Source organism: Antedon bifida, chromosome 4 (assembly GCF_963402885.1).
Source record: "Antedon bifida chromosome 4, ecAntBifi1.1, whole genome shotgun sequence".
Lineage (NCBI taxonomy): Eukaryota > Metazoa > Echinodermata > Crinoidea > Comatulida > Antedonidae > Antedon > Antedon bifida.
Window position 1 is genome coordinate 7,150,155 of NC_136229.1, and position 26,672 is coordinate 7,176,826.

The 26,672-nt window shown below is 32.8% G+C and overlaps 1 protein-coding gene across 1 annotated transcript; it reads left to right on the plus strand.

Annotated features, from left to right (window-relative positions):
- Nucleotides 1-1,072: 1,072 nt before the first annotated feature.
- On the plus strand, nt 1,073-26,440 carry LOC144839817 (uncharacterized). The gene is made up of 19 exons (XM_078695331.1): nt 1,073-1,270; nt 4,409-4,480; nt 6,757-6,816; nt 6,981-7,049; nt 10,169-10,240; nt 10,877-10,945; nt 12,203-12,280; nt 13,320-13,391; nt 16,462-16,530; nt 16,753-16,824; nt 17,107-17,172; nt 18,595-18,729; nt 18,890-18,958; nt 19,332-19,406; nt 19,532-19,603; nt 19,738-19,797; nt 23,378-23,556; nt 23,703-25,409; nt 25,539-26,440. The coding sequence occupies exons 1-19, from the start codon at nt 1,074-1,076 to the stop codon at nt 25,661-25,663; spliced, it is 3,318 nt and encodes a 1,105-aa protein (XP_078551457.1). The 5' UTR covers nt 1,073; the 3' UTR covers nt 25,664-26,440.
- Nucleotides 26,441-26,672: the final 232 nt, after the last annotated feature.

Here is a 26,672-nt window from a genome sequence, read left to right on the forward strand (position 1 = left end):
TAATCATGGAAAATAATATTTTATATCCTCGAACACATTACAAACATTCTAGTATACCATCATGATGGATTTTAGTGACGAACAAACTGGCCAATAAAAAATAGGTTATTAATATGGAACTACTTTAACTCGTATCAGGAAAAGACTTTCGGTACGAAAAACTGCTGTTTGGAAAGTGAATTGTTGAAATAATTATTGTTTAAACTCATGAACGAGCGTATCGTGTGCTAAACAGTTTCAACTGATTAACAGGCGAACGGTGCATAGAAAAGGCAATGGTGCTTTGTTTCAAATGTTCATGAACTACATGAAATGTTGATAAATGAGTCAGCTAATATATTTACGTTATATTAATTTATTTTTTAGCCGCCTGGGCTAAATATTCTTTAGATGGTTTGTGCTATGGGTAGTTACAATACTACCGTACTTTAAACAATATACTTAGGTAAATCTATAAAAAATTTTTAGCATGTTTTGAAAATAAGTTATATATTCTTTTTAATGGTTTATTTTAGACAGCTCTAACTTAAAACGATGGTCATCAGAATTCATAATCCATTCTTTTAAAATATTAACATCTCTGCTAAACAAACAAATCATGAAATGCACTCGCTTTTGTTATTTATGTTTCCTTATTTTATCAATCCATGAATTTGAAACCAACCAATAATTTTGTTTTACTTTCTTTTTATTTGTTTGAATGCATTTAATTTTCTACAATCAAGTCCTACATTGTATTATATCATGGCACAATCAATGGTTAGGATCGTTAAGATGACAAAAAATCACGAGGTTACGCACATTGTGTTGTTGTCTTGTCTTAACGTCTGTTGGTATTTGTATTGAAAGAGCAGCCAATATTACTAGAACATGATCCATGCATTGAACCCGGAAATTGTTCGTATTGGTGAAAATGAATTGTTTCAAAAACTTACTTTTCTATAAAGAAATACAAATAAAACATTACACGGTTGAATTGTATTGGTTCATATAATACAGCATTGTCCTTTTTAACAATCTATAACTGCTGTAGAGGCAGTCTACATTTCCATTTACCTGCAAAAATGTTAAAGATGATGTCTCATAATTTATTTACTTTGTTCTCGTTTTGTTTGTTGGTGGATTCTTCTAAATGTGTTGAGGTTGCATGTAGTAATGATACTAATGTGAATGCAGTTTGTAAATGTACAGAAAGAACACAAACAGTGAATTGTACAAACCGTGGACTCAATGAATGGCCAGTTGGAATTCCTGTAAATACACTGTTTCTGTAAGTTTAGATTTTAAATTATGATTGAATTTTATAAATCTAGTAAACAAAAAGTAAGTTAATAAAACTTAATTCCATGTATTTCAGCTCAGGTGCGGACCCAAGGATGTTGCTCTAGTGACCCGGTCTTCATACTAAATTTTGTTTCTGCCACTAAATTAAAATTTACGTCCCATTTCATCGTATACAATATCCATATAACGTTATATAAGTCCAGTCTGGAAGATAATATTTGTAAATTTTCAGAATGCACCGTAATATTTAACCAGCAGTCACTAAATGCCTACTATACCACGCAAAATATACAACGGCGGTCGACGTATTTTTTTGTAAATGCATGCGCAAAATGAATTTTTTACTGACTTGTTGTTTGTGGTGCGCGCGTCATGAGGGCAGGGAAATGTATCTCTCCTTATCATGAAAGGTACGAAAAGAGGCTTACAAACACTACTATGTTCTGGAAAAACCAGTCATATGGTTAGTCGATTTGTTCATAAATATTGCGTTTTGCCGGGGATTTTCCATAATTTTGGGTATAATTTTTGTTTTTCCGTGTACTGTAGTACCCTATTTATCTTCATTTCCGTACACGTCCGTAATATACTAAATTTCCATAGTAACAGTTTTATACCGGTAGCTGAGAAAATGTTGCTTCTTTCTGCAAAATGTCCATCATTAATTTATATTTTATATTTATTATTTTATATACAGTTAAATTGTGGTTTTATCTGTTTACTTATTTAGCATTTAATTCAAAATAATGCAATTAAACGTTTTTCTCAATATTTACAGCAGCAGCTTCATATTTTTTTTTGTCTAACTTTTTAAAATCATTAATAATTGATAATAATAATGAATGTACATTAATTAATTTATGTTATTAGAATTTATTACCGTAACGGAAGTACCTTCATCGGAAATTCTCCCTGATTCACATTGAAGCATGTTATGTTATCCTATTTTTCATCGCCTGTGTTTCTGCTACGATCGTATTGTTGTTTGCTTGCGTTTTTGCCGTTGTGTATACAAACATACACACAACTATGTCACATAATTAAAAAAAAGATTAAAATAAACAAAAAAAGGGCTCTTTTAAAATTTAGGGGTGGGGGTGTGGGGGACCCGGACCTTGATATAGGCTTAGTCATAAAGTAGTTACAGAGTTGCAGGGCATTTTATCATTGTTGAATGTTTTATTGTTAGGTTAATTGTTAAAATTGGAAGAAGTAATGCCAACGAATTTAACTACCTTTACAATAAACGCTACAAAATACTTAATAATAACCTAATAATCAGACCAGAACGTATCTTTGTTACGTTTTACTGTCAATCAATTTTCATATCACGCAATCCATTTTTCAACAATATAATAGTATAATAATATAATTATTGAATAGTGAGGGATTAGTTACAATGTTGAATTTGAATAAACCATTGGTTTTCAATTTACTTAAAATCCAAAATGAACTTACAAACAAAATTATTCAATAGAAACGCTCTACTACACATGAGAAATAAATATGTGATGTCGATCGATAAACTTCTGACGCCGAATAACACAACGACAATCAGCTAAATGTATTCATGATTTTATTTCATCTCCGGCTTGTTATATTATCATGACACAGTACCGGACTTCCCCCTCCTCTCGCAATGAACGGCAGTACAGATCTTCCCTTTCTAGGCTCGTGTATGTACTACGTCATTCACAAATTACCCACACATAACAGTGTTACTAGCGCCATCAGATTACCTCTAATAGATCAAGCATTCACACATGAACTTTACGTAAAATAAAATCGACAAATGAAAAATACTCATTCCGTTTCCCTAGGCATATTGCTAATCGATTTGTCCCTAATTATTGTGTTTTTTCGGGGTTTTCCATAATTTTAAGGCCAAATTATTGTACGTATAGTTTTGTATTTCCGACGCGTGTAGTACTCTATTTATCTTAATTTCCGCACGTCCGTAAATATTAGGTGAAATTTCCGTACTTAATTTATCGACGTTCTGAACTTTGAAACAAGTTATCCGGTAGCAGATCAAATTCTGCTTCTGTCTGCAAATGTTCTTTGTCTTATTTTAAAGGGTGGTTTAAGCAACACTATTGTACAGTTTATAGTGGATAAATGAAAATGAAATTTGAAAATATTGGTTGGTATTTTTTTTCTAAACTTCTGGCTATATTTAGCATTTAATTTAAATTAATACAAGTTACCGTTTTGCTCAATAATTTATAGCAGCAGCTTCATATTTTTTTGTATATTTTTTTTAAACATGATTAATAATTAATTTGCATTAGTCGATTACAGTTATTAGAATGTATGACTGTACCAAAAGTACCTTCATCGATGACTTGACGTTCGCATTGAACGCACAAAATATCGCGTATGTTTTATTACCAGCGGAATAATATAGGCTACAATCCTTTGTTTGCTAGCTCACTATAGAATGACATTTCCGGCGAACTAGATGTGCCATTTATCTTGAATGTTACGTGCGAGAGTACCATTTGCGGCCATCAAGGGGTGTCATTTTACAATTCGCAATATGCCCCACGATGGGGGGTCCTGTGTTGCTCAAATATTCAGTGTCTACAGACCTGTTTGGGCATTCCTCTTAAAGTAGTCTTGCGACCGCCCCTGCAGCTTATTCACCAATAACATATAAAAAGTAGTAATAATCTAAACTTTGTAATATATTAAATATGTAATTTTGTAACAAAGTTTGCTAACTAACTAACTATGTACGTGTTATGTGAGATGCAATATGTAATTAGTGTAGATTATAATTCAGGTGGAAATTGCCAGGATACGATAGTCTCAATTCCATATACAATATAGCGCTTGCGTATACTTCCGTCAAGAACTTAACCTTGTAGAACACATTAGGCCTATATTTATTGTTTTCCTAATATAAGCCAAAATTGAAACCGTATAGAGAGAATCGCATAAATATCTTTGGGGAAAAAAAGGGTACGTACATCGATGTCAAAACATTCGACAAACATGTATTTCTTTAATGTTTGGTGCTTTAACATTAGTTTATAGTTGATTAATGCTAATAATAACAGATTCAAAATAAACTAAATAAACTAATAGTTTTAACATAACATAATAATATTACTTTTTATAGTTACTTAAGCGATAACAACCTGAAGAAAATCGACACCAATGCTTTGTTAGAGCTACAGGAACTTGTTTCAATGTAAGATTTCAAAATTAATTGTCATTGTTTTGAGTTATTTTATCTAGTTTTGCTCCTTTTTAATATGTCTAATTTATCAATGATACATATTTTATCAATGTTATCTGTGTCCATTACTCGGGATATAATTTACAGAAAGATCATAATTATTGTTAACAATACACTCTCACAAACTGGATTGAAGAGTGAAATTTCCTGATTGACATCGTGTTTCTATTGCTCATCCTTACACATTCAGCATCCATAGGTAAAAAGAATAATGTCCTACAATGGAACCTTGTCTGATTTTACGTTCGGACTTTTTATGGAGATGTTATCAACATTTTAGAGTGGTTAGCAACATTTTTCACATAATTACTGTCACGCTGTAATAGTCATTATGTTTAAATACTTCCCATTAAAATAGACTATGGCACACATTACACAAACATGTATGAGCTTATTTCAAAGAAAATAAACTAAGTTACCAATTAATTTACTTAAAGATGTATTGTCCCTTGAAACACAAAAAAATGAAGGTCAAAATATTCTATATTTAAATTGGCCATATCAAAGTAATATTAAAGTTATTCACTTTAAGTCGAAAATTCGAGCCAAAAACAACAAGTTTATGTAATTAACAGGTAAATTAGTTTGATTACATTTCGTCTGGAAAATCGTCGCGAGCGAAAGTAAACAAAGATTTCAAACCACGAGTACGCATTATGCATATGCTATTTAGGATTGTTTACAACTTGTCGCGGTTGAGAAGGTATTTTCACACAGATCGTGAGGAAGTTTTATGATTATGCATACAGAGTAGTCAAGTGCGTTTTATTATGGGATATGTTTTGATCGAAAACTTTGACTGGAAGTCAAAGTTATTTTTTTTAACAAAAAAACGTCTGTATTTCAATTAAATTATTTTTTTGGACAAATTTTTGGTGATAGTTAATAACTATTATGATACTTCAAAATGACCCACCTTTATTCGAAATCTTTTATTTTTTATTTTTTGGGAATTAGTCAAAGGGACAATACATCTTTAATGTTTACAGAAACCTTGCTAATAAGACTTACAAGTCTACCAAAGTTTCCAAAGACAATCGCTTCAGTGTAAGTACTATAGTATACCATCCAACTACTAACTGTAATGTATTAAAACCATCATCTTTTTTTAAAAATTATTTTGATTACTAGTCAGAGTAGGCCTAGTAAAGATTTATTTATTTCTTACTGAAACAAAAATTATTGTTACAAAAAATCTTCAATTTTGATACAAAAAGGAATATTTGTCATTGAAAGCACCGATGGAAAAGCGACCGATTTATTAAAATGGTCAATTTAAAACCAAGATAACACATCACTTGAGTAACATAAAAATAAATATTTTGCTCTTGATTTTAGCTCATCCTGCCTTACGTGATAAATTGTATCCATGAATTATGAATTTGTAAAAAACAGATAAGTCAACCTTTGAAAATACATGCGAGTAATAATGTGGAATTGCGATTTTAAATAACTGGCACTATATATATGTCCAGTATTGTAAAGAAGACACATGTCACACGTTTTAAATATGTTCAAACATCTATATTTCACAACTATGAATGATCAGAATGTTCGAAATCTGCAAACAATAATAGTATAAACAAATGTATACATCTATAGGCTAAGACTATGCAATATATAAAGGCTACCTACTTGCGGTTTAGGAGGAGATAGAAAAACAAATTTTGGCTTAGTGCTATTATAATATAGATAAGTGATTGATGCTATGAGTAATTAAATAAAACTAGATATTTAAATTAAACTAGAGGTTTGTTTTTAACATAATTTTGTTACAGCAATATAGGCTATAACAACCTAAAGGAAATCGACGACGATGCTTTGTTAGATCTACATAAACTTACGTCAATGCAAGGTTTAGACTTATATTTCTTCAGATGTGACTAATAAAATAGCAGTAATGATAACTTTATTTTAACATACATAACCCATTATTTAACAGAACGTAAGGTAATATTATCGCCAACAATGCTGGTAACACAACTTACAGCATATATTTTAAGTGTGAAAATAAAACCCTCACTATTTCCTGGTTCAGGTACATCTGGAACTTACCAAATGTAAAATGCAATGTGAACACACCTGATCTGAGTGTAAGTTAGGTGTTAACCAATAACGAAATTATCAGAGTGAATCATTACACCAAATGTATACGCTAGTTTTTGTTTGTTTTTTTTAATTACTGAAATAAAATACAACTTTAATAATTTTGTTTTTGTTTTTGATAGACACCTTAATAATAATTTACTTACTATTTTACCAAGATTTCCAAAGACAATCGTTTCAGTGTAAGTATTATTTCTAAAATCTATCCTTGTCGTATCGTATTTGGTATTAGGGCTTAGGTCGTGAAAATCTTGTTTTCACTTGTTTATTATTGGAAACAACACTATAATTATAGACAGAATCGGAAATTTTGTTGGAATTTATGTTTATTTTTTTAATTTTCTAGAAATGCAATGAATAACATGTTGACAGAAGTATCGACATGTTTTAATGACCTTCCACGTCTTCATACTGTGTAAGTTTAACATCGATTTCTGGTGTGTTTTGAAAAATATATTTTTATATGCCTGCATGAAAAAATGTATAATGTACATTATTGACCTAATGATAAAAGTGTAATTACTACCTAATAGCATTTACAATCTAACGGAACTAGATAAATGAAAAGTTGAAATAGTCTGCAGTAGAATTATACAATCATGTAGTTAATACAATTATTTAGGTTTAGACCGGGAGCCCAGAAAGTTTATTCATGTGAAAAGCCACAAATGGTTTGATGTGCTGATTATGTAGATAGCTAAGATTCAATAATCAATATTGCTGCCGGGTCATATCCAGTTAATAGGAGCGGTAAAAAATGGATTTAATCATGTGAAAAGCCACACGGATAAAATATATATATATATTATGTGTATACAATGTTAAAACAGCAATGGCAGCAATTTTATCCTGTAAGTTGCCCGAGACAGTAGCCCCAAGTGACCACTCAAAAATGGTGTTATTCATGTCAAGAGCCACACGGCTAATTCCTTTTGCATTGTAACTGCTACACATTGGGATGTACAAAAATACCATTGACAGCAACTTTATCCTGTAAGTTGTCCCAAACAGTAGCTCAAAAATGCCCGTTGGCAATCATCATGCGATCTTAAAACGGCATTGTTTCTCAATGCGGTTAGTCGAAAGGATTACTAAATTTCTGTATGTACTTCCAAACAAGGTATTAGAATTAAGTCATAAAAGTTAACATTTTATTTATTTATTATTTATTTATTCAACTTCTCACTAACTCTGTTAGTAAAGGATCGGGACCAACAGGTGGTAAACGGCCCAGTCCCAATTGCACAGTGGCTGTGTTTATGTTGGCTAGTACACCGGGGTAACCCCCTACTCGTCTCAAAAGATGTACTAGGTTCTTTAAAGTGCACATGAGCTATGTGTACACTGGACCTACGGTTTATAGTCCTTATCCGAGAAGACTCGTTATACCACCAGAACCGTGGAGCGAGTGAGCCTCGAACCCTTGCCGATGTTATGGCTACGTAATTACGGTTCCACTGTCTTAATTGCTCGGCCACTCACTCGCTCATTGTCCCATCAACAACTCAGTTGTTGTTACTCAGTATAACAAAAGCGCTCGTTTTAACATACGTTCTGGTGATTTCATCTATACCTATACAGTATATAAGAAGCCAATTAAAAGGATATTTTAAAATAATTGTATGCAATATACCAGATTTAAGAATTTGGAGCATTACATCACATAAATGAGGCACGGTAAAGATCTTTTGTTGGCAAAATATATCGATATATCTCAGCCATGTCTGACGGCTCCTCGAAATGCAATGATGGATCGCCAAGTACGTCAGTCTTCAGTTAGATGATATACTCTATGTTGTCAAATTATTATTTTTATCTCATTCAAACCATGCCTTTGGACGTCCTGACCTCCAAGCTCGCTCAAATGTTTACCATGCAAAATATCTTTTCTATGGTCGACGTATAATAGCGTTTAATAAACACAATTGATTGTAAAGGTAAATTAAATAAGTTTAAATATAATAGTATGCGTTATTAATCTTAAACGTATTTCAAAATAAAATACTAATCATGTTCTAGCAACGGTTTTACTTTAGTTTACCAGTGGGTCATTTGGTCTACTTTCAAATCGTTTGGCCCTGTTGGAGCATGCAAGACTTTTTGTATTTATTAGTACATTAGCCGTAAATAAACTACGCGGACAACTTAGTCATATTATCTTGGGCAAAATACATCAAGCTACGAATTATGAAGGATTTACCGGTATTGATTTTATATCCAATGAAAGGATGCTTTATTACTGGATCAATTCAATAATACCAATCTTAAAAAGTTTAAATATCTAGATTATAGTTAGTCAAGTTTGTTACACGCAACGGCGTTTCAAGGTCAATCATTATAGAAAACAACAAAAAGACAACACAAACAAAATTCCATAACACAACAAGCTAAAAAGGAAGGAAAATGATTTAACAAAACAATTCGTTTTCAAGCGAAATGGAATCTGTCGATCAATCATGAAAAACCAAATTGTTCCGGCCAAAGAATCAATTTACAGAAAATATGTGAAAATTATAGGCCTAGCTGCAGAGACCATATTTTGGTGTAGGCTTACACGTATATCGATGATACAAAAAGAAAGGTAACCATACATTTTAATATATCAACTATATTATATATTGAACAAGTTCAAAGTCTCGGTGAAGAGGCATTCAGTGTATGCATGGCACGAGGTATTTTTTTGAATGGCAATCCTATGTTTTTTGTTGTATTATGTTATAGGTTCGACCCACTTTTATTTCTTCGTCTGTTCAAATGTTTATTTACAATAAATTGCACATAATGATAATAATATGGTAGAACATTGTAACGCCATACAGTACATTATACTTCAACCGCATTTTTGGACTGCTGTCTGGAGCAACTTACAAGATAAAGTTGCCGTCGTGAGTTTGTTCGTATATCCCAAATGTTGTATACGAAGCTGACGTGTATTCTAACGTACGCGTCTTTCCATGTCGTCGAACGTAACAGAACGCAAAAAAAAAATATGAATATCAAAAGGTTTTGAGTGACTAGCAAAATCACATGTGAATGAAACTATTCAACCAGATCGTATGCACCATCATAGTGTACGCGCATCACGTAGGCGTCTTCATAGACTGTGAATTTAGCTCAAGTTTTATACGTATGAAATGCCATAAAAATGTGCCAAAAGTTTCAAGGTTGTGAAGATGGGAATTTGCCTGTTTATAATGTTTTCTGTAAACAAACTACTGTGATGGATATTAAAGTAGGAATGAGAGACAGGAATGTTGGTATTTATGTCAGACAAAGCTGGCTCTCATGATTGTGTTTTTAGAAAACATATTAGGTGTTGAGAATTGTTCTCATTCGATAGTTATTGCAGTTGACCCATTCGTTCTCGAAACTAAATGAGAATGTTTTAGTTGTTGACAAAAAGTATTTGGAAAAAAAGAAATCGACACAACTTTTCAATGGGAATTTGCCGTTGCTGCAATATCGAATATAACAATGCTATTTGAACGATATTTATTATTTATAATAATTAATTTTGTGTTGCTTTTGGAATAGAAATATAGATCGGAACAGTATATCTATACTAAAAAATACTACATTTAAAGGCTCCAAATTGGTAGATCATTTGTAAGTAAATACATTTTTTTTTAAATGCATAATGACAATAACGAAAATCTGCAAACTACTACTACTACTATAGCTAATACTGCTACTGCTAATGGTGCTGCCGCCACCACCACTACCACCGTCAACACCACAGCCACTACTGCTATTACTACTACTACTACTACTACTACTACTACTACTACTACTACTACTACTACTACTACTACTACTACTACTACTACTACTACTACTACTACTACTGCTACTGCTACTGCTACTGCTACTGCTACTGATACTGCTACTGATACTGCTACTGCTACTACTGCTATTGCTACTGCTACTAATACTACTGCTCATGATAATGCTACTACTACTACTGCCACTACTACTGCTAATGATAATGCTACTGCTTTTGTTGCTGATGCTGCCGCCATTGCTGCTACTTACATTGCCGCTACTGCCGATACCACTAATACTGATACCGCTACTACCGCTAATTTACCACTATCAACGCTACCACCACTTACCTCTACTGTCACTATCACTACTACCATTAGCATTACTACCAATAATACTACCACTAATACCAATGTCACTACTACCAACACCACCACTACTACTGATAATAATAATAATGATATACTGGTTTTTTTTCAGACATATATCGTCTAACCATATACTTGACATTGAACCTTTCACTTTTGTAAATGTGCAGTTACAATTATTGTAAGTTTGTTGAAATAGGAAATGTGTTTCATTGTAATTGAAAGGTTTGCATGGAGAACAAATAATAAAGACAAATTTAAATTAGGAACATCATATAATTCAGACCTCTTTAATTCCTTTAAAAAAGGAATTTACCTTTTTTGTAGTTTTTGTCATTGCCTACATGGTTTATTAGTACTAACGATAATAATTATTAGTCTTGTAAACAAGTAAAATTTAAAATATTTCACAAAATGTATTGAAGTTACTTTATACTGATCCCAAATGGCCAATGGTGTTATACCTTTACTGCGGTGGTAGGGCATATATAAACACATCAGATATAGAACAATAATTCTAAACCGCCCGGTGATATACTGAAATTAAATTAATTTGAAACGATAAAGATGAAGAAATCTGTGAGGGCGTATCAATTTTATCTCTGGAGTTTGAAAAACACCATAAAAGCCCCAGTGGTCTAATAGTTAGGACAGCTGCATATCAAGCAGACGGTCCGAGTTCGAGTCTCGGTTGGGGCGACTTTTTCTCTTTCTCAAAGATTTCCTCATCTTTATCGTTTCAAATTAATTAATTAAATTTCAGTATATCACCGGGCGGTTTAGAATTAATGTTCTTTGCCTGATGTGTTTATATATATATATCTATTCGGAGATCCCGCTTCGTGAATAAAAATACTGAATAGATGAGGGCGTATCAATTTGATCTCTGGTGCGCGTGCGTACAATTGAGGGACTAGTGCTGTTCCGCCGTACAACGCCGAGAATGTTAAAGAGTCGCTATCCAATCGAGTTTAAACAATACCATGAAAGCCCCAGTGGTATAATGGTTAGGACGGCTGCATATCAAGCAGACAGTCCTAATTCGAGTCTCGGTTTGGGCGACTTTTTCTCATTCTCACAGATTCCTCATCTTTATCGTTTTATATTAATTAAATACATTTTAATAAATCACGGTCCGAGTTCGAGTCTCGGGTGGGGCGACTTTTTCTCATTCTCACAGATTTCCTTATCTCTATCGTTTTAAATTAATTAATTAAATTTCAGTATATCACCGGGCGGTTTAGAATTATATATATATATATATACACACATCAGGAAAAGAACATTAATTCTAAACCGCCCGGTGATATACTGAAATTTAATTAATTAATTTGAAACGATAGAGAAAAGGAAATCTGTGAGAATGAGAAAAATTAATTTAATGCCTGCTGTGTTTATACATATATATATATATTAATTATATATATTAATGTTTTAGGCGGATTCAGTTTGACAACGAAATTCAAGTGCTCTGTGAAAATGCATTTGCACTGGCTACAGATTATACTGTTGAAGTGTAAGTAACATTCGTGAATAATTAACTTTTTTTACTTTAATTTAATTTAAGAAACAATTGTTTTGAAGGCCCTTGTTACAATCGCGAAAATTCAAACTACAATAAACATGCCAAGAACATCAATACATTGTACATGCAGACTCAACACTTTATACCCATAAATCTAAAAATAATAACCCCGGGAAATACCAAATAATTGCACCCGCCATTGTTAAAACGATACACTCGTAAAAATTACAAAACGTTTCAAACGTTGTAAAACTAGAGCAAAAAACATCTAAACAAATGTGTTGTAGGCTTATATAGGTGTATGGAAACTCTAGTACATCTTAAAAGTTTGTATTAGTCGATGTATCAATTAACATAACTTTACTGATCAAAAATAATTAGATTACATGTAAAACCATCGATATCATAGTTTGGACAACTTTGCCTTTTTTTTGTAACAACTAATATGCATATTAAAATGTTGACCTTTGACTTTATGTCTACTGATGAAATTGACCTTATGTCAACTGATGAAATGATGTATTCGCTCTTTTACATTGCGTATGATTAACAGGATGAGAAAACATCCAATTTTTGTTAAATATTAGTTTTATTTGGTTTTATAGTTACGTTCTATGATTGGTCAATATTGACATTTGACCCTTAATCACAAAGGGATTTTTTTCATAAGGTGATTGAATAGATACCTATAATCATAAAAATGTAATAAAAGACCAAATTGTGCTTCAATAAATTTGTTATAATACATATACATAATACATTTTTGTAATTGGTCAATTTTGAACTTTGACCCCATATATCTCGTAAATGCTACCTATCCTGATCGATTACCTTCCATATTCGTAATCTACGGAAAATTCTGGCAATTTATCCCCTTTCAGGTGGTGATAACACCCCCCCCCCCCCCCCCCCCCCCCCCCCACCTCACGTACCTCCTGCCACCGGACTAAATGAGTGTGGAAGGTGTGTCTGTGTGGGGGAACTATTTGTTAATGTAAATAACAATTATATCTTATATATTTTTTAATAGGTTTGTCTCAAACAATCCTAATCTGGAAAAAATATCTACTGGAACTTTCAAAAACATAACAACCGGAAGCATGTATGTATATTTATATATTATGTATCCACACATACTGTCGAAATGAAAAAAAAGATACTTTCTCTCAGCAGAGAGATACAATTGTTCATCTTCAAAGGCTCACTGCAAGTCAGTCATTGGAAATCAATGATATTCAGTACATTTTATATTAATCTAACCAACTAAAAATGTCTGATATCTATGATTGTAATCATAAATTTGTTTTTCAAATGTTCTTAAACAAATGTTATAGTATTCATTCTAAACATTCTAAGCCAACTAATTGAAAGAAATGCAAAATCAAACAGCAATGGATGTCATCCAGCTTGTTAAAATGCAGTAAACGCAAACATCAATTATACAAAAAATATATCCAATCCCGAAGCCCTCAACATAAGCTTCAATACAATCAATATAATAATAAAAATTAATATTTTAACAAGCTTTGTCGAACTACAAAAAAAAAAAAATATTACACACCTAAACTTGAACAATCTAAAAGAATGTATGTCGTCCGATATAAATTCAGTCATAAACCCTGGAAGGAAAAACACTACAAATCCACACTGTATTATGATAATGCAGTTATTACCGATAAACGAGAACTGTTCTATGAATATTTTTCTTAATTGGTATGAACATTTCCAAATCAATTTCTTCCTATTCTAAAGATGCTTTATTTATTATGTCTGCTTCATCTCCAATTTTGTTCTTTTTAAATCCTGTAACCGAAGTTAGTTCAATTATTTTTAATGTAGATTCTAAGAAGGATAGTGGCCATGATTCCGTTACACCACATTTACTAAAGTTAATTTCTCTAATTTTTAATAAACATGCATGCTATTTTAATTCTTCTTTTTTATCTGGTATAGTTTCAAATCTTATTAAAAAAGCCAAAATTATACCAATTTTCAAGAAGAGAGACCAAGACCAACTCGCTAATTATAGACCAATTTTTCTGCTTTCAGTATTCTCTAAAATCATAGAAAAAATAATGTACTCAAGATTATATGATTATCAATAATATAGTGTAAATAATTAATTTTATCAAATCAATTACGAGATCTTTTCTTGACGGTTTCGATGTTCCTTCACGAACAATTTCTTTAGAAGAATTACTACCTGTAATTAGACCTAGAGGGCCAGGTCATTCTAATTACAGGGTCATAATTATATGTGACTCAGTGTGCGCCTTCGTCTCGGTTGATCTTGTCTTCTTCGTATCCAAATTGCCTCTTTTATGCGTCTGCTGTCGGTATCCAATTTATTACATGAATTAAGTGGATTGATTTACTAATTCTCTTTTCGATTCTCTGTGGTTTTGGCGAGTGTAATGTGTTCTCTGTTGTGTTACCTTTTCTGTTTCTTTTTTGTGTTATTTTAATATTATACCAACGCATCGACTATCACCTACGTAAGTGTGTTCGCAATTTGTGCAAGGAATTTTGTATACGCAGTTAGCTACTTTAGTCTTATCAATCCGAGATTTGGGGTGGACAGATATTTGGCAGAGGTGAAGAATGAGGTTTCATGGCGGACTCTTTAAACACTACTAACTCATTCAGATAGACCTGCAACAAGATATGACAAATAAACCTTTTTAGTCGCGTGGACGCGACTCTATAGTTCACTATGTCGGTCGGTCGGTCTGTCGGTCTGTCTGTCGGTCCGGTATCACTATGCGTTTAAGCACGCGACTTATGGCTTTTGGCCTGGTTTATCTGTGATGTTTCTTTTTGTTTAACTTCTATTTGTTGTTTTGCACGACCAATGATTTAATGTTACCCTCTTCTGTTTATCTATCCTAGGCCTCGTTTGATGAAACGGTGGAGTTCATACGGTCAAAACGTGTTTTGCAATCCTTATTTTTTTTTATATACTGGATGGTGAGACTCAAAATGAAGGTATTGGTCCGTATGAGTGGGTTTTCTATATACGAGTAGTTTTACAGATTGATTAGGTTGCCGGACAATAAGAGAATCATGGAACGGTATTTTGGTTGTCTTGTTTTTTTTCATAAGTGAACTTGATGTTTACTGCTGGGTCAGATGAATTTATGTGTTTAGTTAAATTATCCACTTGATCTTGTTTGATTATTTCTAGGATGTCATCAACATACCGTTTCCAGAGATGAGGTTTACATTCAATTGGTGCAGTGGCATTAGCTTTTGTTCTAGGAACACTAAATATACTGTGTATGATGTCATCGATGTTTAATAGAGTTCTATTTTTTATATCACTATTTTCTTTAAGTCTAGATGTTATGACTGATAGTGAATCTTCAACTGGGATGTTGGTGAACAATGATATTACATCCTGTGAATTGAAGATTCATCTTCTTCTATTATGATTTCTGCTAATTGTTGTGCTAAAAGTGTAGAATGTGGTATTGTCTGCTTCCTGCTAATGGGGAAAGGATGTCGGCAACAGTCTTGGATGTTTCAATATGCTATGGATCCTGTGTAGTCTACTATGGGCCTATGTTTTGCTCTCTTTATTTTTTTTTTGAGTGGCCTGAATACGTGGAATGTTTTCTACAGTAGGAAAGAGTCATATTGACTTCTAGTAATGTGAGAAGAGAAGAGAAATAAAATGGACTATAATAATAATTATATTTCTAAAACATATCAAAAACAATTAGAATAATGGATAAGTTTAAGATTTTTTTCCGAAATGTAGCCCCTACTTTGCTTACCCTTTATAATTCATATTTACAATACTGCAACATTATTTGGGCATCCAACTACTCGTCAAACTTAATAAATCTAGAATATCGAATAAATACACTCCATTCCGAGCACCATCTGATTCATTCTTTAAACAACTTATAATAGTAAAGTTACATGCTCTAAACAAAGTCCAAATAGCAATATTCATGTTTAATTATTATCAAAATCAACTCTCTGCTTCTATGCTTGATGTTCACAAATTTTGATACAACCCATGATTACAATGTATTTATTCTGGTTTATTAAAACAAAGACATGACAGTACAAAACTGAATTGCGCCCAGTAACATTAACATTATCAAGAATTTGCATGCAGTTTCACCTCAAATGTGTTTATGAGTTTTGTAATAATGTTGTCCTAGATTTTTATTTGGAAACAGTCTGCAGAGCATACCAGCGAGAGCTTTTCAAGGCAAATATTTTAAAGAGATGTAAGTATTTCCTCACTGCTAAGCTAACCATCATCGAATATCAATTAGCTTTTGGTTAATATTGCTCTTTTCTAAATGTAAAAGAAAAATGAAATCAATTTAGGCCTACTTAATTTTACTATCGATAGTTATTTGAAAATATAATGGAGCAAATGTTTTACAACCAATGTAGGTTATTCCATACAAAGTATTCTTACAAGTTATTTATGTATTTTTTTCTAGCTCACTCGAAGAAAACAAAATTCGATTTATAGATAAGGATGCCTTCGTTGCTGTGGACACTATCCGTATACTGTGAGTTTGGTGCATGCGTAAACCAATTCTACAATAATCTTATAAAAGCATTTCTTTTATAGTAAATAAACGGTAATGCAAAAATAAAAGATTTTTATACAGTTTTGTAGTTATAAATTGTCTCACTTCTCCACAGTAACACATTTTAGTATACACCTGTAAACCAGAATTTGGTTTAGATATTATTATAATCTTATTAATAACAAATTCGTTATAATGATTATGATATCGTAAATGAAGGAAAAGTCATTATTACAGTGCATTAAATGATTCTTTACGTAGAATCTTTACGAACAACCAACTTACGGAACTACCAAACATTGTTAACTTACGAATAGATTTTGTACTGTGAGTGTTTATGTTCTTTTTCTTTAGTTGGTAACTTACAACCTTTTGAACTGGTGGTAGTACATTCAATACATAATAAATGGTAAACAAATAATGAATGTTTATGAGTGTAATGGTACAAATAATGGCATAAGGTGTTTATGTTTCATGTAACATCTAAATAGATTCATGTCATTTTAATCAAATAAAATATAGCCCAAGTCAAGGGCTACATTTGAGTCACATTGAATAAAACAGTAACATTTGGATTTTAATAATATTATATTAATTTTTATATTTATATGGATTTTATAAACACACCTACGTTAGTGTTAATTATGTCAACAAACGACCAAACAATCCTAGGCCTAGCAAGGCTAAAACGCCTAGACTAGGCCTAGCCTAATACCAACAGGCCTAGGCCAAGGCTAGTACTAGCTAGGCCTAGACTGGAAGGCAACTTTGACAGACAACTGTAACTCACCTAGGCTAATTATGTTTTTCCAACGATTCCACGTCTTGTAGAGATGTTCCTATTAATTAATAAAAATCCTACAAATGATATAAAACTAATAAGTGCCTTTTTGATCTAAATTAGTATTAAACATATATCTCTCTAGAAGAGTACTTCCTTTGCGGAAAACCAGTCATAACATTCAAATCGCGGCGAAAGTACAAAATAGGTGGCATCAAAATCAATAGTATAAACAAAATATTTTCCCAAACGCAAAAAGATTTTTTTTCGTACACGAAAAAAGTACTATTAAACGATTGTTTAATAGTGCGTACTATTGCACGCCATGTGACCCACAGTCGTACAATCAAATTATATAATATTCAATTTGGAAGGATAATAACTAAAACAAAATTACAAGCCTGATATCTTGATTTATTTTTAACATTTCACCGGACAGTATAGAGAGTTTAATATACTAAAAGATGAAGGCGAAATAATATACAATTAGTATCTAGTGCATTATAGCATTGAAAGCGATATTGCTTTTACAGAGTTTATTACTATCAAACTAGAAATATAACTTGAAGATTGAACATACGAGACGATAAGTAAGCCCTAAATATCCGTGATTAACGCCCTCTTCGTCATTTGACGTTCCAGTTCCATACTTTTTTACTTAAAGGTCAAGAATGAGTATCTTAATTAATGTAATGTAAATTGAGAATCATTTTGCAGTTCTGATAAAAGTACCCTGTGAGGAATTTAATCAATCATACTAATAGTTTTATATTGGAAAAACACTGCCAGTTTAATATTATTTGCATTGTACCGGTAATTATGTTGGCTTTCTCTCTGAATTTAAGTCTAATAATCTAATGAGTGACCTTTTGTTAGTATTATGATACCACAGTAGTTACGTATTTTTTTCAGTCAAACAATCGGCAATACATTATTTTGATGCCTACTTACGACTGTGTATCTTTTAGAAATTTAAGCTGGAACAATCTGACATCATTAGAAGACGGCCGGATACCTCCAGTTAAGAACATACTATTACACAAAAATAAAATTCAGCACATTTCCAAAAATATCTTTTCTGGTATGGAATCCCTTGAGAAGCTGTAAGTATAATCATCATTTCGATTGACGAATGTTTACATGTCTTGCTCATGAACCATAATCTAAACAAGTTATAGGTCCTTTTAAAGCTTCATTTAAAAATAATGTTTTAGTCTTCAAACCTATCTAAAACAATACTTAATCTATAATATTTTGTTTCAGAATGCTAATGGGAAACAGCATTACCTTTATAGAAGAAGAGGCATTTAGTGGAACTAATCTTCAGTTTCTGTAAGTTAATTACAATATTGGTCCCGTGTACAATTAGTGCACGTTAAATAACTTACTACACTATTCAATAGACAAAAAAAGATATCCGTGTTTTTCTATAGATTAACTGAAAGTTGCATGCAGCATTTATATGTTTTAAAGAAAACGAGATACGTTGAAATGTCACCACTGGAACATTTTAAGAATAATAAATGCTATTTTGACGTAAAGCAACAAAAAAGTGTTTTAATTTTCAGAACTGCTACTTTACATATCAGACGATGACGATGATGATGACGATGATGATGATGACGATGATGACGACGATTATGATGATGACGCCATTGAACTTAAATGATAAAGTCATTCATGTGTTCATTATTTTTCTCTCCAGCTTTCTTTATGGGAATGAAATTACTAACATTACGTATCAAACATTAACAACCAATGGTAAAACGCTGAAATACATGTGAGATTTGTTACTATTTCAAAATAAGTAAAATAATACATTTTCGATCTGTGTTATACACGTTTTAATTAATTAAAAACCTAACCAAAACAAAGATATTTTAAACTTATGAAATTTTTTTTCAGATATCTTTTTGACAATAAATTAGACAAGATCGGGGAAAATGCTTTGTCAAATATGAACGAAAATGGAACAATGTAAGGAAAAATTAAAAAAACAAACAAACATTATTTCGTAACTATCTTGTTCATTATCTAAAACTTTTAGTATCATCATTTTCCATTATGTCAATGAACTCACATGCACTTATTACAACCTTATCTTTATTTAGATATCTGAACTGCGGTGGACTACAATCACTCCCGAATGGTATTGAAAAACATATAAAAACGTAAAGTACTTTATTTATTTATTTTTTGTTAATTATAATGTAGGTAGGTAGGCCTACTCAGGTAAATCATATTTTGGAAATCATGAGTTACACACATATATATATATATATATATATATAAATTTAAAGGCAAATTACTGAAAAAATGACAATGCTGTGGGTATCAGTGGCTGGATCTCAATAGAGATACAAAAAAAGCCAAAAGCTAAATCAAAACGATAAAGTAAAACAGCCAGAAAAGTTAGCAGAGTTTCGGGCAACACTAGCCCTTCATCAGTGCATATATATATATATATATGCTTGCCTCTTTATGGGGTATCGCTTTTTTTTGTATCTCCATTGAGATCCAGTCACTGATACCAAAAGCATTGTCATTTTTTTCAGTAATTTGCCTTTGGATTTATATTACTATATATATATATATAAACACATTAGGCAATGAACATTAATTCGAAACATATATATAATTATCTTTATAATTCTACGTAAGGGCAAATGTCGGTAAATTGCGAGTTACTTCTTAGAATTTTTATTTTAAGTTATATAAAGTTGGTTCGTACTTTCGGTACTGATTTTAACAACGTAATGTAATCCTGTTTACTAATTAAGTTAAGTGACCACGATATAGTGGTTATTGGGGCAATTTTAAAACCGAAAATCATTAGACCACCGAGACGAGAAATGTTCCTCTACCGTACGCAAAAACCAAATTTGCTGACATTGACAGCGATATGGAGGAGTATTTTAACACCATAAATGCTGTTATGGAGAATTCTAGCTCGGTCGAGGATGTGTACAACTCCTTCAAGAATTTTCTTTTCAGATCGATTGACAAACACATCTCGTCAAAAATGAGTTCTAATCACTTCTACCACCGTGGGTTAACAACTCAATAAGGAGAGACATCAAGAGAAAGAAATGTCTTTATGAAATGTTCAAAATGTATGGTTCCGCAAACCGCTGAGCAAAATTGTAAAAAATCCGCCGACAAACTGACCGAAAGATCCGTGAAGCTCATAAATCCTACATCAGAGATGTTTTTTAGTGCTAGGCTAATGTCAGAGAATACCAGACCCTTCTGGAATGTTTAAAAAAACGAAATAATCATCACAACAGAAAGAGTGGGGAAACTGCTTTCCGAATTAAAGCCGCATATAGCTTGTGGACCCGACAGCATTACTGCCAAAGTCTTAAAATCCTGTTCTACGAGTATTGAACCAATTCTCCAAAAGCTGTTTCAAAAGTCCATTTCAACCGGGGATCTTCCAAGTGACTGGTTAAATGCAAACATTTCTCCAATATAAAAAAAGTGATCGCTCCAATCCAGCAAACTACCGTCCGGTGTCTTTGACCTCAATAGTTTGTAAACTCCTCGAAAACATTCTACATGGGCATATCATGAAAGATTTTGAGAAACACAAAATTTTTGCTGATTAACAACATGGTTTTCGAAAGGAAAGGTCATGTGATACCCAACTGTCTGCACTTATCAATGATCTGCAATTAATATTGGATTCGCGAGGACAGGCCGATCTAGTGATAATGGGCTTCAGCAAGGCCTTCGACACTGTCCCCCCCCCCCCCCTAGTAGGCTGCCGGCCAAACTTCATTATGTTGGAGTTAGGAATAACATCCACTCCTTGATTGATTCCTTCCTCACCAAACGTCATCAGAGAGTAGATGTGGACGGCGAAACATCTGAGCAATCCCCAGTTGAGTCCGGCGTGCCACAGTGTACAGTGTTGGGGCCCTTGCTCTTTCTCATTTACAACAACGCTCTCCCAGATAACCCGTCATCGAGAGTTTGCATTTTCGATGAGATGATTGTATGTTATATCGTGATATAAAAAATGCAGACGACTCCAGAATCCTTCAAGATGAAGTATATCGACTCTGTGACTGGGAAACTACGTGGAAGTTGGGCTTCAATCACTATAAATGCTACTCAATACGGATCAGTCACAAACACAAACCAATCATCAACCGATTTTGTTTGTTCGACAGTCTGCTGGAAGAAGTAAACCATTACCACTACCTGGGAGTTGAACTTTCATCGGATCTAAACTGGTAGAAAAGATCAATCAGATAAAAGCAAATAGAACTATATGCCTCCTTAAGCGAAATCTCAGTAACTGTGACTGGGAGACTAAAATGGTGGCATATAAGGCAATTGTTCGCCCATTGTTAGAGTACTGTCATACAATATGGGATCCTCACTATCAAACGAACATCGACTCTCTCAAATTCAAAGACGAGCAGTGAGCTTTGTCTTGAATGACTACCCCAGAGCTTCAAGTGTCGCCAACATGATAAACCAACTTGGGACTTGCTTGAGATGAGACGTACCAAAGCCCACCTATGCAACATATATCATTTTACTCCAAAATCACCCGAATGCACCACAGTCATCAACAAGATTAACCAGGCAGTCCGCGGGGAATTTCATCTACAAAATGATACAGACGAACAAAAACAACTACCTTCATTCTCTATATATCCATGGACCATACCAGAATGGAACGCTCTACCCGACTCAACAAGATGTGCACCAACTAGACTACGACAGCATCACAAAGAGTGTCCACTTAAAAACTTAATTACAGCCAGCTATGCCCATGGGAGCGCGACCTGTACGATATACCCTATATGACGGCGTTTGTATAGTAGCTACCAGATCTAGATCCAGAACCTGTCTACTTCCCCATCCCTCACACCTAATACATACAAAACACAAATTGGGTTTGTTTAAATTTGACTCAAAACTTTGAACTCATTTTGTGACAAATTTCTCTTTCGGAAGTAATTCCCAGGGGTGCTTATTTTGGTTGACTACATAAATCACCGTGTCCATTTATTCGTTCATATGAAAGACAGATACCAAACTAAGCAATGCGTACATTTGAAAATCGCCAGTTTTTTTACGCTGAAATTACTGTGTATTCGAGAACCATCTGTGGGCATGACCTAGATGGTACTCCACTCCATAATATCTTTTTTTATCTTTTATTTAATACTTTGAATTAATCTGTAATAACTTATCAAGTGGGATACATTGTGAAATAAAATGAATGAATGATGGCCGTCTTTTGTTTTTTTTTCATTTCTTGAAATACGCCCAGCTTGATTTCTTATTTCTGAGTTCAATTCTTTCCCGAAAGTCAATCTACTTTTAGTCATTATTTACTTTTATTACACCCTAAACATTTCAAACATGAATTGATTACGAATATCTTGAAATAAGGTAAAGTTATTCAAGATTCGCTGTAGTTATTGGCGTATGTTAAGCTAGGGTATATAGCTGTCGTTAATAACGCCGTGGCGTAATTGCGTTATATAATAACGATACTGCTTAGTTCACATATAAAGGCGTATGCTATGCAATATATACGCCAAATGTACGCCGTACATGTGAACTATCTCTTAGTTTAAACGCTCCAAGTGCGTTGAGCTCCTCCTGATGAGATATAAATTTAGACAAGTCACTGCGGACTTTTGCAATTTATCAGTTATAGTACCTATGTTTATACTAAGGCAACAATTGTTCAAAACTTATTGTTATTATAATTTGTTGTTTTACTAGTATTTGTGTTACTGAAGATACAGACATCAATATAGACATTGATCAAGATATATTAAGGTATATTTATCGTGAAACTGGTATGACGTGTAATTCAGAAACGAGAATATGCAGTCCATGCCAAAAGGGAACATACACAATATGGTCAAAACGTTATATACTATGTAAAAAATGCCCTCCAGGTAATTTATGGCATTTATTAATTATTTCAATTATTTTATTTCTAATATTTTAAATGACATCAAATTGTTTTCAGTTAAATAGCAAATAATCTTTACATTTTACCTATTTATTTAAATTGGCAAACATTTTTATCTCATCGTTGCAGGTGGCTTCTATCAAGAAAAACGCGGAGTTATTGGAAAGATTGATTATAGAGAGACCTGTCAACAATGTCCTATTGGAAGTTTTTCAGAAAATGCAGGAGCAGCGTCTATCGCGGATTGCCAGACATGTCCATCTGGAACCAAAACAAGTACATTTGCTAATCTAAATGCTTGTTATTGCCTCGACAAGTTCCATAGAACTGATCGATTTGGTCCATGCATGCCTTGTCCGGAGGGCGTCACGTGTAATGGAGGATATCTGAATCTAACACGTGGATACTGGTGGTCCTGGGATTTTCCTGGTGATTGTATTGTAGATGAAGAACAAAACAAAAGTTCGTGTTTGTCGGCGTACAACAAATTTATAATTAATTTAAAAAACGACAATTTTCCCATTGACGATCCAAACCAACTAAAATATGCTATATACAAAGGTCCATTACCACAAATTCACCTGTGTCCTCTAGGAAATAATAGTTGTAGCATTGGATTGGAATTGAATGACACTTGTGCTAAAGGATACACTGGTTGGCTCTGTGCAGCATGTTCAAAAGGATATTATAAGTTATTTAACGAATGTCACAAATGCCAAGGCCCTCTCCTAACTGTTGTCATATCCATTTGTGTTATTGTTGTAACGATTGGAGTTATTTGTCTCATTTGGAAATTACAACAAAGGAATACCGACCACCACCGACAAACAAAACTAGATTCGTTTGTGACATATTTAAAAATTGCTATAAACTTCTATCAGGTTTTAGGTATACTGTCAGAAGTAACTGAAATTCACTGGCCTAAAAACTATGAATATGCTGGTAGAATACTTGAGTATTTTGACGTCATAAGATATATTAGTATGCTAAGCCCAAGATGTTTACTTGAATCTTGGAATGCATATTCGTCACTTCAAGTTGCTATTTCAACACCTGTTTTCATAGTAATAGCTATGTCCGCCATTTACCTTATGTTTTATACGTGGAAAACGTGTCATGGTGTAGCAATATCTAAGAGCCGCACACGTGACAAATGTATCGTTGTGTCAATGCTACTTCTTTACCTTACATATGCAAACACATGTGCAGACATCATGGCGGTTGGACCATGGTCAATTCGTTTATATAACGTTACAGAAGATGGTATTGTCAGTAAAACAGTACTAACGTCAGACTACTCGATTGATCTGGACCAAAATGGTGGATCTACATATCAAGTCAACAAAACACTTGTTTACGTTTCTTTAACATACATCATTGGCTTCCCATTGGTCTTAGTTCTTATGCTATACTGTCTAAATGTACATTGTGATCAGCATGAAGAAAACCAGGATCAAGGACGGATGATTGGTGTGAGGTTCTTTTGTGGACAATACAAAAACAGATTTTGGTTTTGGGAATCATTTGAGCTATACAACAAGGCTCTGTTGTCACTCATTGCCAACTTAAAAGATGACGTGTCCTCAAGTTTGTCATACTCTTTGTTTTTTACTGTCATCTTTATTGTATTGCATTTGTACCTTCAACCAATGAAGGAGAAATCCGAGCAGAGATTTCAATTGTTGACTCTTGTCTTTATCGTTGTCAATCTATCCATTGGGGCAATCGTAAACTTGGATCAAAATGTCAATGAATATGACGTCATTGGTTTACTACACAGCATAACTCCCGTTATTCTAATTATGCTGAATGTTTCTATCATGCTGATCGTAATTGGTAAGGTATTTATCAAAGGTCTACAATGGATATATAGGCCTATCAAACCATCAGATTTAGCCACCTGCTTATAACACAAATAGTTTTTGGGTACTTTTTATTACATTATTTGTTTGCTCTCGTTTTCAGTTGATTTTTTGAAGAAACTTAAAACAGACTGTTTTCGACGTCAGTTTAGTGGGACACTGCTTCTTCAGATCGATGATGATGACCTTGAAGAATCACACATTGAGGAAAATAATGTTATAATATAGCTTTAGTTTTTATATTAAGGTAATAGTTACATTATCACTCTTGTTCTTATATTTCTTGTTCTGGTTTTGTTGTAATAACAAAAACGTCCTGTTATTGGCGAATTTCTGTTGCTGTTTGTTGGTTTCGAAATACAATAAAAAATAAAATAAAAATAAACTTTGGATTTTCAATATTTATTTAAAGATGGTGATGAATAAGGAATTAAATATATTCCATTTTTGGACAGTTTTTGTTTTGTGATATTGATCAATTTATGTTTGTTTTTAAGTTAGTCTAAATTGAATAAAATCTTGGAGAGTGTATGTATACATCGGGTCAATTAATCTAGTGTGGAAAGTGTCACCTGGTTGAGACTAGAACGCGTAACCACTAAATAGTCATTAGGTATTTGTTAGCACATAAATAGCAAATAGTTAATCACAGTTGTAATATTAAATATTAGTGTAAACAAGAATGTAAATAAAAATGAGTAAATTGAGAAAAGGTTGATACGTTTGGAAACATTGCATTTTGTATTTGTATGCATGTACATGTATGTATAGACATATGAATATGTATAAATGAGGTAATAACACTGTATGCCTAAATATCTGCCTTCTTATAATACAGACATTTAATCATATTATAGAAAGAACCATCATGTAAATTAGACTATTTTCAAAAGAGTAATAAGATTTGTAGCTTCCTATAATTAAACAAAATATAGATATTCAGCGAATTATTTAATAATAGTATTTGATTGAATTAATTTTTTTTTAAATGTATAATAACCTAACTGCGATAATTTTTGAAACATTTAAATATGTGTTTGTATTAGTCATAGTTGTACTGTGCTGTTTGGTTTTATTATGTTAATCTTATATTTTATATTAATATTTTTTAGTTCATTTTAAGTTTTTGTATTGTTTGTTTTGATTTTGAATGTTTAATACGACTAACATGAATTCCGTAACTTCTTATAATACAGGCAATACATCAAAATTGTTTTCTTTTTTTGGAAATTAGACC